General features: G+C 42.2%; 1 protein-coding gene across 3 annotated transcripts; it reads left to right on the top strand.

Moving 5' to 3' along the window:
- The first annotated feature begins 236 nt into the window (after nt 1–236).
- Nucleotides 237–12223, top strand: LOC306714192 (high affinity choline transporter 1-like). Of its 3 annotated transcripts, XM_079184150.1 has the most exons (10): nt 281–361; nt 8363–8437; nt 9128–9320; nt 9545–9658; nt 9877–10032; nt 10232–10380; nt 10509–10652; nt 10889–11042; nt 11289–11506; nt 11636–12223. In XM_079184150.1, the coding sequence occupies exons 3-10, from the start codon at nt 9137–9139 to the stop codon at nt 12155–12157; spliced, it is 1641 nt and encodes a 546-aa protein (XP_079040276.1). In that variant the 5' UTR covers nt 281–361; nt 8363–8437; nt 9128–9136; the 3' UTR covers nt 12158–12223. The 3 variants fall into 3 exon arrangements, with proteins under 3 accessions (XP_079040277.1, XP_079040278.1, XP_079040276.1); XM_079184151.1 differs by lacking the exon at nt 8363–8437 and having other exon boundaries at nt 237–361; XM_079184152.1 differs by lacking the exon at nt 8363–8437 and having other exon boundaries at nt 247–348.
- Nucleotides 12224–12575: the final 352 nt, after the last annotated feature.

Genomic DNA, 12575 nt, shown 5'->3' with positions numbered 1-12575 from the left:
GGAGAGTCGCAATGTTTACACCTGGAATGCACACTTGATCTGAGTAGTATCAAGTGGGATGGCTTAACTTGCATGCAATTGGTCTGTGCGTTGCCTCGTCCACTAAACCACGAAGGTAAAGACAACAACAGCTGCGCCGGTTAAAATAGAAGTGCCCCGTGAGGTTTTAAATCATAACCTTCTGTTTTGGTCCGGGTCCGTATGGGTCCGGACCGCGGTCCTTCAGATGGGGACCCCTTATTTATAGGAACTTTAGCCGAAAGTTCCTGCGGCCCGCACTGACCCTGAAGGTCTCATCTGTTCACGGGGAGAGACCGCAAATAAAAGTGCATTCTCCTGAAATTTAAGGTAAATCAAACAGGTAAGTGACTGTATAAGTTACGGAGGAGGAGTTGCGGACCGAATGCAAATTGTTTGTGATGTTTTATTTGGTAGTCTAAACAAAGTTTGGATGAGTTGGTAGCTCTGAATTGTGACATTTGAGCGAATGTTAATTTGTTAGTTTGAACGAAGTTTAGACGAGTGTAATATTGTCATTGAGTGAGCTAGGCGGACTGAGATCGCGAAACGAGTTATCTTAGGAGAAGGCGACGGCTCTTCTGATTATTGCATTAGCGTCTTGGGTCTAGTAAACTAACGGCTCAAATATACGGGAGGGAATATATTTAATACGAGCTTAAAAAAGCCGAAAATAACGGGTCACGTTTTCATGAGCTCCGCTGGTTGGAGGCTAGCTGCTGGTTTTAACTTGAGTTCACGAGGATTGAATTGGGGTGAATAAAAGCGGAAATAGTACATTGTGTTTGGTAACGGTTGTATTTTGTGATAAATGTTGTAGTGTTGTTGAAGGTTGTGTTGTAAGAAATGGTAACGTGCGGTGTGAATGAATTGTTTGAAGCCGGGAGCTAAAGGCTTGCTCCGGTGCTCACTTTAGATAGTTAAATAAAAGAGGAGAGTATAAAAAATAACCGGTGCATTGCTGAAAAGGCCCGGTCTAGTGAGATAAATGTGTGGATTCGGCATGCTATTGAGTAAAGACTACGGTGCTTTGTGTGTGTTGAGCCCTAGCCTGTCAGCTACGGCGCACATGAGGTAGTCGCATGTTTTTAAAAAGCATAGAAGAAGAACAAAAACCTACAAAACAATGTTGCCAACTAGTGACCAGGGGGAGTAATTACATCAGAGTTAAAACTAAGTACGCCACCCAATGGATAGGTAGATCAATTACAACAGAGTGAGTTTTTACTTTTCATTATTTTTGATTTTAATATTGAACGACACCCACCACTCAACACGCCGAGAATGAAGACTAACGAGACTCATTCAAGATCTACAGTGTCAGCCCTGACTGAAGGCTCTCCGCCATCCATGAGCCTGGAAAACATCACACGAGAGAATTGTGTGACGTGGACAGAGAAGTTTCGTCAGCACAGATGCAAGGATGCCCAGCTGATAAGATATCGGGCCATGAGAGGTGTGTTGTAGAGATAGATCCACATTTAGAACAGTTTTTAGTTTATTTTTTAGCAACGTCATGAAAAATCACAACCGTTGAATTAAATGACGGCCAATATCCAAGTCTTCCAACTAGAATATAGAAAATAGGATAGGAAGGAGATTTTTTGGTAACTGTACCAGGCAGGTTATAATCCCTTTCTTCAACAGGTTAATGTATCGCCTCTCAGTACAGAGCTGGTTACACTCACTGAGACAGCAGCTGCATTAACCCCCCTTTCCCCAAACCACTCCACACCCTCCACCCGGAAAAATTCATCTTGGAACGGACAGAGCGCTGGCATGCCGAGCGCTGGCATGGACAGTTCTCCTCACCACCCACACGAGAACAAGCTACCCGACAACAGTCGCTGCACTCACAGACTCGCCTGAACCGTTTGACAGTGATGCACACCTACATGAGTGAAAAGCAAATTCACCACCGTTGGACGACGATGAAACACCCGGAACTATGTGGCCTCAGAGACACAATGTGTTGTCTACTGTTTTTTTTACCATGTAAATTGTAACACCTATTCTGCTTACACATCATGACGACAACTATGAGTAAAGAATGATCCTTTTCCCTCCACAGCTTGTACTTATTTTAGTAATGCTACACGAGAACTGTTAGACATGCTTTTGAATGTATTGGCCTCATGAATTGTTAATGCAGATGTTAAAGTGGATTCCTGCAGAGATTAATTGACAATTAGTCAAGGAAGGCCATACCTGTCTGTCGTGTGGCCCAAACGGGGCCTCATATTTCATGGCATTATATGTTTGTTTTGTTAGTTTGATGTTTGTATGGATAATAAATCCATTAAGATATTGACTTAAACCTGCTGTTCTGTTTTGGAGGCGATTGAGGAGCGCATGGCGAGGGGGTTGGGGCGAGCTCTCTCCGTGAACAGGAGCTTTTGTTTCCGAACACTTTTGGAGCCAAACTCAAGTGGCCATTTGAGGAACTGCAGTTTTTGGCACTTCTACGTTGGCGTCATTTCTCAGCACCAGCGGAGGCCGCTTGATCGGACACGGAGCAACTGAACCAAAAGCCGTAAAGTCGAGGGCCGTAAACAATTATGCAAAAACGCTCAATACAGCTGAAGGGAACTGCAGATTCAGGGGATTATTGTCTGTGGGCTTGTTTCCCCTTTCTCATTATATATAGAAATGTATTTTATTGTTGATACAAAAATAGAATTATGCAGTTTTATAGATTTCTATCTGAATTAGCTAAGCACAGTGCTACAGGGAGAGGTAGTGAAGTTATAAGTATGAAGAGAAAGACTAACGCAGTGATGGTTTTGATATTTCATGGGATTTGTTGAACAAATAAAATACCACCAGCCTTAATCTTTAAACTGTTTTTTGTTTTTACAAGCAGTTTAAAAGATAGCTATTGATGAGAGTTTTTGGAGAATTTGGTAAAAATAACTCAAATGCATAAAGGAATGCTGAAGGTGCAAACCAGAAGAAAGCAGTGCAGGGTGGATGTGGGATAAGAGAAACAGAGCGACAATGTGGGCCAACATTTATAACCTACATGCCCAGGTGAGTTTAATCAGCTGACGACCCTCACCTGTCAACCAACTGCCTGCTGAGGAAGGCCAGGAATCCTCCAACACTGTGGGGAAGTGAATGGCAGTATTGTTGAGTGAAGTTTCAAAATCCAATGTTGATTCAAAACAGTAAAAGTCTTAGGAGGCCCCGCTTAATGGAACATTCACACCTGAACTCTGTTTACTAGGTTGGCAAACGCACACTGCTCAACAATGTCCTCTGCAGTTAACTTTGCGCTCATACTGACTTAATCAGTTTGACAACTCAACCTTTAAGACAACAGAACCTCAAACTAAACCTTTGTGGACACTATCTCATAAAGTCGTCCACCCACTCGTACAGGGAGAGGCCTGATCAGAGAAAGAGGTCCTAAACATTTTAGGATAAATATATTATTTGGAAATTGTAAAATCCAAATGGATTTATGCTAATTTAAGTTGTGTGATTAGTAAAATGTGTTCATGTCAGTGCTTGTAACCATTTGGTCATCTTTAGATTTACCGATGTCATGTTTGGTATCATTTTACTTCTTTGGAAGACTTTTAATTTAGCCCCTTTTTAATGATTCCTTTTAGAACTGCCAGCTCAAATAATGATATTAACTAAGTGAACTGATGAGGCACACAACTCGAGTCCAGAATTTCATTCAACAAAATGCGCACATAAGAAGTATCGACGAACATTCATATCTCTAGGCCATGGTCAAGCCCCACACCCCCGCCCGACCACCTCGCTCTGCTGCCTCGGGGTGATTGGTTGCCCCGTCGCTCAGAGGTCCCTGCGGCCGATCGACCCGGTCACGGCTTTTCTCTGTCCTGGCCCCACAATGGTGGAATGAGCTCCCCACTGACGTCAGGACAGCGGAGTCGCTGCCCATCTTTCGGCGCAGGCGGAAAACCCACTTCTTCAAGAACTACTACCCTGAGCCTTCCTCTTAGCACTTATTGTATTCATATTAGTTAGTTGCACTTATTGTATTCGTATTAGTTAGTTGCACTTATTGTATTCGTATTAAATTGTTGCACTTATTGTATTCGTATTAGTTTGTTGCACTTATTGTATTCGTATTAGTTTGTTGCACTTATTGTATTAGTTTGTTGCACTTGTTGTGTTCGTATTAAATCGTTGCACTTATTGTATTCGTATTAGTTTGTTGCACTTATTGTATTCATATTAGTTTGTTGCACTTATTGTATTAGTTCGTTGCACTTATTGTATTCGTATTAGTTCATTGCACTTATTGTATTAGTTTGTTGCACTTATTGTATTCGTATTAGTTTGTTGCACTTATTGTATTCGTATTAGTTTGTTGCACTTATTGTATTAGTTTGTTGCACTTATTGTATTCGTATTAGTTTGTTGCACTTATTGTATTCGTATTAGTTCGTTGCACTTATTGTATTAGTTCGTTGCACTTATTGTATTCGTATTAGTTCATTGCACTTATTGTATTAGTTTGTTGCACTTATTGTATTCGTATTAAATCGTTGCACTTATTGTATTCGTATTAGTTTGTTGCACTTATTGTATTCGTATTAGTTCGTTGCACTTATTGTATTAGTTTGTTGCACTTATTGTATTTGTTTGTTTCTGCACTATACGTTTGCTCTGGTTTACGCTCTTAGATGCTTGTTTAACAAAGCAGATGCACTTATGACTACTGGTGACGAGTAGTTCTCTTGAATACCTATGTTGAATACACTTATTGTAAGTCGCTTTGGATAAAAGCGTCTGCTAAATGACTGTAATGTAATGTAATGTACTGTACATTGGTTATTGTGTTTTCTGCCTCTTTACCTTGCCGGGTCCTTGTCAGTCCCTGTTCTGTTTCGGATGTGCAGGTAGAAGTAGGCAACACACTGCCCTCCAATAACGGATTCTTTTGGATGATATATCCCACAATCCTCAGTCAGAGCCAGGCCGGCTAGACTGCTTGGCTGTTGCCTGAAGACCATCCAATGGGGCAAAGTGTTGCCTCCATCAGCCAGGGATAGCTGGGGGGAAAAGTAAGACTGATTGGAGTAATTTGAATTTGATAATTTCACATATGCTTGTGTGTCTATAGTCAAGGAGCTTGAGTGACCACAGTGCTTCTATAGATGACAGTCACATCACTTTTTGCACGCTTCCCTGCTGTTTCTAAAGGGAGGATGGACAGTAAAATCACCAGGGAAGACGAACATCATGTCATCGTCTCCAAAAACAGCAGTGACAAATCCAACTCTGGTCAGGGTTACCCAAGTGAAAGATATTCCAATATGACAACGACAACAAGTACTTGTAACTTAAGCTCATGGCACCACTCTGTAGACATATCTGCCCAAAGATTTGTCTTTTATTTTTACTTTTGTGCAATGCTGAGCTCACCTCTTGATACTGCGTGTGGTTCAGGGTTGGAGGGACCGGCAGCCTAAAAAAAGGAAAAGAGATCCCGCCTCAGACGTGAAGTTGGGAAACACACCAAATTCTGTCCTTATGGGACAATGTTGCACTAAACTGCGTCACACTCTCCAGGATCAGCAGCAACAGCTTGAGCTAGAAGTCCAGGGTTTTACACGACGGTAGGGAAGCAACTTTCAACCGAAAGTGGTGAGTGACAGACAAGATACATACCCTCCATCTTTCAGTTACCTGTTGAGCAAAAATAATGAAAAACGACAATCTTTCTTCTACTTTCGGAACAACTAACCAACCGTGCTCCTCCCTGTCATGACTTGCAGTGCCCTCTCCATCGTCCATCGCTGAACAGGTCCAGAAAGAGATTGAGATCTACAAAAGTCTGCCTTCAATCCCATCAGGACAAGACCCTGCAGCCTGGTGGTGGATGAAGCGGGACAGCCTCCCCATATTGTCTGCACTTTCAGACACATACCTGTGTGTACAGGCCTCATCGACACCATCTGAGAGGGTTTTCTCCTCTGCAGGACATGCAATTTAGTCTGGAGAGGTGTCGTATTTTGCCAGAGAAGGCAAATATGCTCATATTTCTGCAAAATAATTGCTGAAGTTTGAAGCTGTAGTGTGTGTACAGAGTGTGTGTGTTTTGTATGTATTTATATTTATTTATACTACCGTTCAAAAGTTTGGGGTCACTTAGAAATGTCTTTATTTCTCAAAGAAAAGCACTGTTTCTTTCAATGAAGATAACATTAAATTAATCAGAAATACACTCTATACATTGTTAATGTGGTTAATGACTATTCTAGGTGGAAACGTCTGGTTTTTAATGAAATATCTACATAGGTGTATAGAGGCCCATTCCAGCAACTATCACTCCAGTGTTCTAATCGCCTTAGAAGACTAATTAATGATTAGAAAACCCTTGTGCAAATATGTTAGCACAGCTGAAAACCGTTATGCTGGTGAGAGAAGCTATAAAACTGGCCTTCCTTGTAACAGTTAATATATTGTTCATAGTTTGAGGTTCAAAAGTTTGAAGCTGTAGTTAGAAGCCAAGTGTTTTGTATTTATTTATATTTATAGTATTTTTAAACAGTTAATATATTGTTCAATTTGAAGAAAAAAATTTGCCTTGGCAATAAAACAAAGCCTTTCTTTAAAGTCTTCAATCGTCGTTCTGTGCTTTTTTTTTTTTTTAAGTATTGGTTCAGGCACCGTTTAGCCACCGGTATCGTTTTAAAAGTATTGTTTTAGCACCGGTATCGGGAAAAACCCAAGCGATACCCATCCCTAGTCATGACAGTGTGCTTTGAGGATCTCCACTCAAACGTCTACCCTTCTCCACATTCAAGGCAATACAGGTAGATAAAAAATAGTCATTTTTATAATTATTTTGAGAGAAAATACGATTCTAATTTTACCAAAGAGAGAGTAAGAATGTCAAGTAAGTGTTCACAATTTATTTGCAGTAAGTTTGAATTTAGTATTTTAGGGGTGATAGTTTATGTTTAATGGAAGGAAATCAGACCAATGGTTCGTCAATAAACCCAAGCGGCAGAAATACAAACGAAATGGGGGACAGGGGTCAGTTGGGACAGAGGAACAGTTGGACAGTGTTTTTAGTAAGTTAGAAAGTAACTATAATAATACACTCCATCCCGCGGAGCCGACGGGATGGAGTGTGGTGGTGAAGCAGGTCGGTGAGGTAGGAGGGGGCCTGATTATGGAGGGCTTTGTGAGTGAGGAGAAGGATTTTGTATTCGATCCGTTGTGGGATGAGGAGCCAGTGGAGGTTCTGGAGAACAGGGGTGATGTGGTCACGGGAGCGGGAGTGGGTGAGCAGGCGACCAGCAGAGTTCTGGATGTACTAGAGTTTATTTAGGATTCTGGAAGTGATGAAGGCGTGGATCAGAGTTTCAGCAGCAGATGAGGAGAGTGATGGGCGGAGACGGGCTATGTTTTTTAAGTGAAAAAAGGCAGTTCTGGTGATTTGTTTGACGTGGTGTTCAAAGGTGAGGTTGCTATCTAACATGACTCCAAGGTTGCGGATGTGTGGGGAGGGAGACAGAGTGGAGTTGTCGATGGTGAGGCAGAAGTTGTGACTGGTTTTAGTGAGGGATTTGGGACCGATGATGATCATGTCAGTTTTATCATGGTTGAGTTTGAGGAAGTTGGTTTGCATCCATGATTAAATGTCAGTGAGGCAGTTGGTGAGAGTGGAGTGAGTAGCAGTGGTAATGGCCTTTGTGGAGATGTAGAGCTGGACATCATCGGCGTAGCAGTGAAAGTGAAGACCATGTTGACGTATGATGTTACCAAGAGGGAGAAAGTAGAGGATGAACAGAAGAGGACCAAGCACCGAACCCTGGGGGACGCCTTGAGACAGGGGAGCAGTGGAGGAGGTGCAGTTGTTGATGCTGATGAACTGTTGTCTGTTTGTAAGATATGATTTGATCCAGGAGAGAGCAGCTCCGGTGATGAACTATGCCTTTGTGATGCACCATAATAATAACTAATAAGACAGTTTGTGGGCTGCACGGTGGTGTAGTGGTTACCTCACACCAAGAGTAGCTCGGGTTCGATCCCCAGGCGGTCCTTCTGTGTGGAATTCTCCCCCCGTGGTGGCAGCGTGGGTTCCCTCCGGGTTCTCTGGCTTCCTTCAAAAAATATGCAGTTTAGGTTATTTGGAGACTTCGAAATTGCCCGTAGGTGTGAATGTGAGCATGAATGTTTGTCTGTCTCTATATGTGCCCTGCGATAAACTGGCGACCTTCGCCCAATGTCAGCTGGGATCGGCTCCAGCGCACCGCAACCCCGAATAAGCTAAGCCCCTTGGAGAATGGAATGGAAAGACTGTTTGTGTCTTAAGTGCAGCAATGCTCTCAAACTGGTTCACTGTTTGCAGATTCACTCCCACCTCAAACTGAAGACGTTCTTCTTATTCTTCACATTTCTTTCGCAATTTTGAAGGCTACAGCATGTGAGTAGATTTTGGGCTCTTCTGTTATTTTTCTTCCATCAATACTGTTTTTAGTTATTCCATATACAAAAAAGTTGAGAGTGTTCTATGAAGTTATAGCTGAATTTTTGAAGACTTGAGTCCAAGACAACGTTTCTATCCCTGGGATAGTTGGGACAGATAGCCGGGGACGGTTGGGATTGTATTGTTTAAACAACAAAAAACAGACTTACACAAGACAACGGCTTATTCTAGTTGAATAACATTCACTGTTAAATCTTTCTCAAAGAAATCTGTATATAAGTAACAGGAATTTAATTTCCTCAATTTAAATGATAGTTTTAACCTAGAACAAGGTGTCCCAACTGACCCGGTAATAAAACTGTGGCTTTCACATTTGGGTTGGTCTCCAAAAAACATGATGAATTGTATCTGTATCTGTTGGGGGGAGAAATTATTTGTATTACCCCTGTTGCTGCTCATGTAAACCACTATGACTTTGTGACTGCCGATTACAAGATGGTAGGTTGTGTGGTGTGAACAGTACGGCCATCTGACTACTTTAAAAGTTGTGTCGTGTGAAGTTTGCTTCGGGAAACGTTCATGTAATCATATGGCCGTATATAGCTGCAAACAATGCACGCTCAATGTACAGCATTCACTGAAAAGGGATATATAAGATATTATTTTCTTTGTGTCCTTTCCCAACAGACTCGCAGGATGGCGGTAAATTGGCCAGGACTGGTGTCCATAGGAGTGTTTTACATGATGATACTGGGCACGGGTATCTGGGCATCCAGGAAGTCCAAACGTGAGGAGAAGAAGTGCACGGGGAACCGCAGTGAAGTCACAATGGTTGGGGGGCGGAACCTAAACATCTGGGTCAGCATCTGTACTATGACAGGTAAAAATAATGATGATGACAATAACATCATAGATTATCGTAGTAGCTGAATGGGGCCTTATGCGTTTGTAAGAGCAAACCATTCAGGGACATTTATTTTGAAATCAGGGGACTATAAGCCAATGTTTAAAATGTTTTATTTGAATCTATTTAATTGTAAATTGGTGGACCTAGTTTCATTAAATCTCTTTCATATTGCCTGTATGTGTCCTATTGTTTTGCAGCCACTTGGGTGGGAGGAGGCTATATTTTGGGTAATGCTGAAGTGATCTATGATCCAACAAAGGGGTTGGCGTGGGCCACTGGACCCCTTGCCTTCGTCATGAACTTCATTATAGGTGAGTGAGGTCAATTACAACTGCGGTGATACACAGTGAAACACATCTCTTACAGGGATTGTTTTAATAGCTAATGTTTTTATCGGTAGGCTGTCTTTAAATACAGAAATATTATTTTTCACTACTAAACATACTAATGAAGACATTATCACTACATTTTACTAGTGATTAATATGTCAGAAAACTTAACTTAAATGTTTCCGTTTGTGTAACTTTAGGTGCACTCATCTTTGTCAAACCTATTCGGTCGAAGAATTATGTCACCCTCATGGACCCATTTCAGGAGAAATACGGCAACGCTGCCGCTGCTGTACTTTTCATTCCCGCCCTCATTGCCGATATCATGTGGATAGCATGTATTCTTGGCGCACTGGGTAAGTGAGAAACAGCAACTTAATGAACGAAGTCCTTGCAGAGAGACATTTTACCATAAGTATGATGCAGCACCACTGCAGATGACAGATGAGATACATTGTGAAATACACAGAAAAAAAAAGTCAGTGTGGTATTTCAACAAGCATCTGAGTTTGAGTTTAGGGAAAGTTTTGCCTACCTCAGTCTGTATGGTTACAGGAGGGACGATAAGCGTGGTCATGGATATCTCCTCCTCGCTGGCCGTGGGCGTCTCTGCTGCTGTGGCAGTCCTTTACACGTTAATGGGAGGACTGTACTCTGTGGCCTACACTGATGTCGTCCAGCTGGGCTTGATGCTCTTTGGCTTGGTACAAACACTACATTTTTAAGTGAATTCAAGGCATTTAACACACGATCTTTGACTTTAATGCTGTACAGCATTACTGACTAAATATACTGTATTTGTAACTCAGTTATATTTTCCTCCCTATTTCAGTGGCTTTGCGTGCCTTTCATACTGGCAAACCCCTCCTCCGCCAACATCACTCTTGCTGCAGTAACCAAACTGTACCAGGAGCCATGGATCGGCAGCCTAAAGCCGGAAGAAGCAGGTCGCTGGGTGGATGACCTATTGCTATTGGTAATGAACACTTGTAACAGCCCCAAAGTACATATCTTTAAAAAGGCTATTCCACTGAAACCTATTCTGTAGTAAATATGCAATATCGACAAGAAAGACTGCACTGTGATGACATAAACCACATTACCTTAAGTGTTTCATGGACAACCATTTTTTTAATACTTGAGTTAAGCACTCATTGTCGAACAAACATGACGTTTCCCCCGACATGAACATGGTTTGTATTCCTCCCAAAGGCCATTGGAGGGCTCTGCTACCAGGCTTTCTACCAGAGAGTCCTGTCCACAGCCACTGATGCGCAAGCCAAAATGACCTGCTATGCTGGAGCAGTATTAAGCCCAATCCTTGCCATCCCGTCACTCGTCATTGGGGCAGCAGCTGCATCTACCAGTACCTACATTTAATTAGCTTCCTATTGTCTTTGTTATAATAATGTCTTCAGTGTTATAGTAGCTGTGATGAGTAATGAGTCTGCTATGTTGGAATTGGGCAGTAATGTGAAAAATAATCCACAAAAAGAACCATGTATAATAATAATAATAGGTGGTTATGTATTCGACACAATCAAACATCTCTCACCATATCCCGCCTCTATACCCCTGTGACTAACATGTCTGTTCGATGTCTTTTTGTCAGATTGGAACGAGACCAGCTACGGTTCTCCCAGCCCGTACGAACAGGGCAAAGCCGGGATAATCTTGCCAATTGCCCTTCAGCATCTTTGCCCATTTTACGTCTCACTGATTGGTATGGGAGCACTTGCTTCCTCTGTGATGTCATCGGTTGACTCTGCACTTCTGTCTGCCGCCTCCCAACTGGGCCGCAATATCTTCAAGAACGTCATCTACAAAGGGGTAACAACATCTTACATACTCATGTTGTGGCATGTTTGTTCTTTTTGGCACCTGGTTTCCTGGGAACCAGTGAGTCGCCACAGACACATTCTAAAGAAGTAAATACCCTGATGACTTTCTCTATTTCAGGCATCAGAAAAACAGATTATTATCGCGGTGAAAGTGTCAGTCCTCCTGTGTGGAATAATGGGAGCAGGTCTGGCCATGACAACAGAGTCTATTCATCTGTTCTGGATCATCAGTGCAGATGTCTTATACTCAATGATGACTCCCCAGGTGATATGCACCTTCTACTTATCTCGGAGGGTGAACCACTACGGCGCCTGTGCTGGCTTTGTGTTGGCAATACTGCTCAGAGTTCTGGTGGGAGAACCAACGTTAGGCCTTCCTGACATCCTGCCCCTGCCGTGGGACAAGATGGTGGACGGTCACCGATACCGCTTGTTCCCTTTTCGCACTGCCATCATGCTCACCACCATGGCGACTATTTTAGTAGTGTCACGGTTTACTTGGTGGTTGTCTGAGAAGGGGCTGCTGAGAAAAATAAGTGACGCTGAAACAGACACACGCATGACTTACATGGCACCGGTCCAAACGGATGTGGAGGAGAAGGAGAGTGAAAAAACAGCCTCACTTATCCGCTCTACTTGAATACTTTTCATACTGCATGTGGGTGCTCCAACTCGAGAGAGAGTTGTGTTTAAAATCATTTCTCTGACACATGAATAAAAAATGAATAAATATAATATTTTGTTTGTGCGTCTTATTTTCCTTTGAGGCAAGGCACAGCGTTGCACCTTTACCCTGACATTGCATATTTTCAACACAACAGCAGCAATTTTTAAAAGGAGACTTTCAGTGATTTAGCTTAAAATTTTGATTAACTTGGGCCAAATGCTGGGATTTCCCTCGCTTTAACCTCATAGTTTGACTAAAACACCAACTAATACTGTATCCTACAATTCCCATGATGCAACTGGAGAGCAACAACAACAAACAAACCCATAAGATTGTATGTGCACTAAATTGCCATGTTGTTTGGAACAGTATAGCTTTGCATAGTTTTCAG

This window comes from Pholis gunnellus (genome assembly GCF_910591455.1).
Source record: "Pholis gunnellus genome assembly, chromosome: 22".
Lineage (NCBI taxonomy): Eukaryota > Metazoa > Chordata > Actinopteri > Perciformes > Pholidae > Pholis > Pholis gunnellus.
Note: the sequence above shows the minus strand (reverse complement) of the source record. Positions and strands in the feature narration are given on the sequence as shown.

Bases quoted from the DNA above. Each gene is read 5' to 3' on its own strand.
- LOC306714192 (XM_079184151.1), top strand. From the start codon at position 9,137: ATGGCGGTAAATTGGCCAGGACTGGTGTCCATAGGAGTGTTTTACATG. The intron at 10,381-10,508 runs GTACAAACACTA...TCCCTATTTCAG, and splicing joins GCTTGATGCTCTTTGGCTTG to TGGCTTTGCGTGCCTTTCAT. The intron at 11,507-11,635 runs GTAACAACATCT...TCTCTATTTCAG, and splicing joins AGAACGTCATCTACAAAGGG to GCATCAGAAAAACAGATTAT.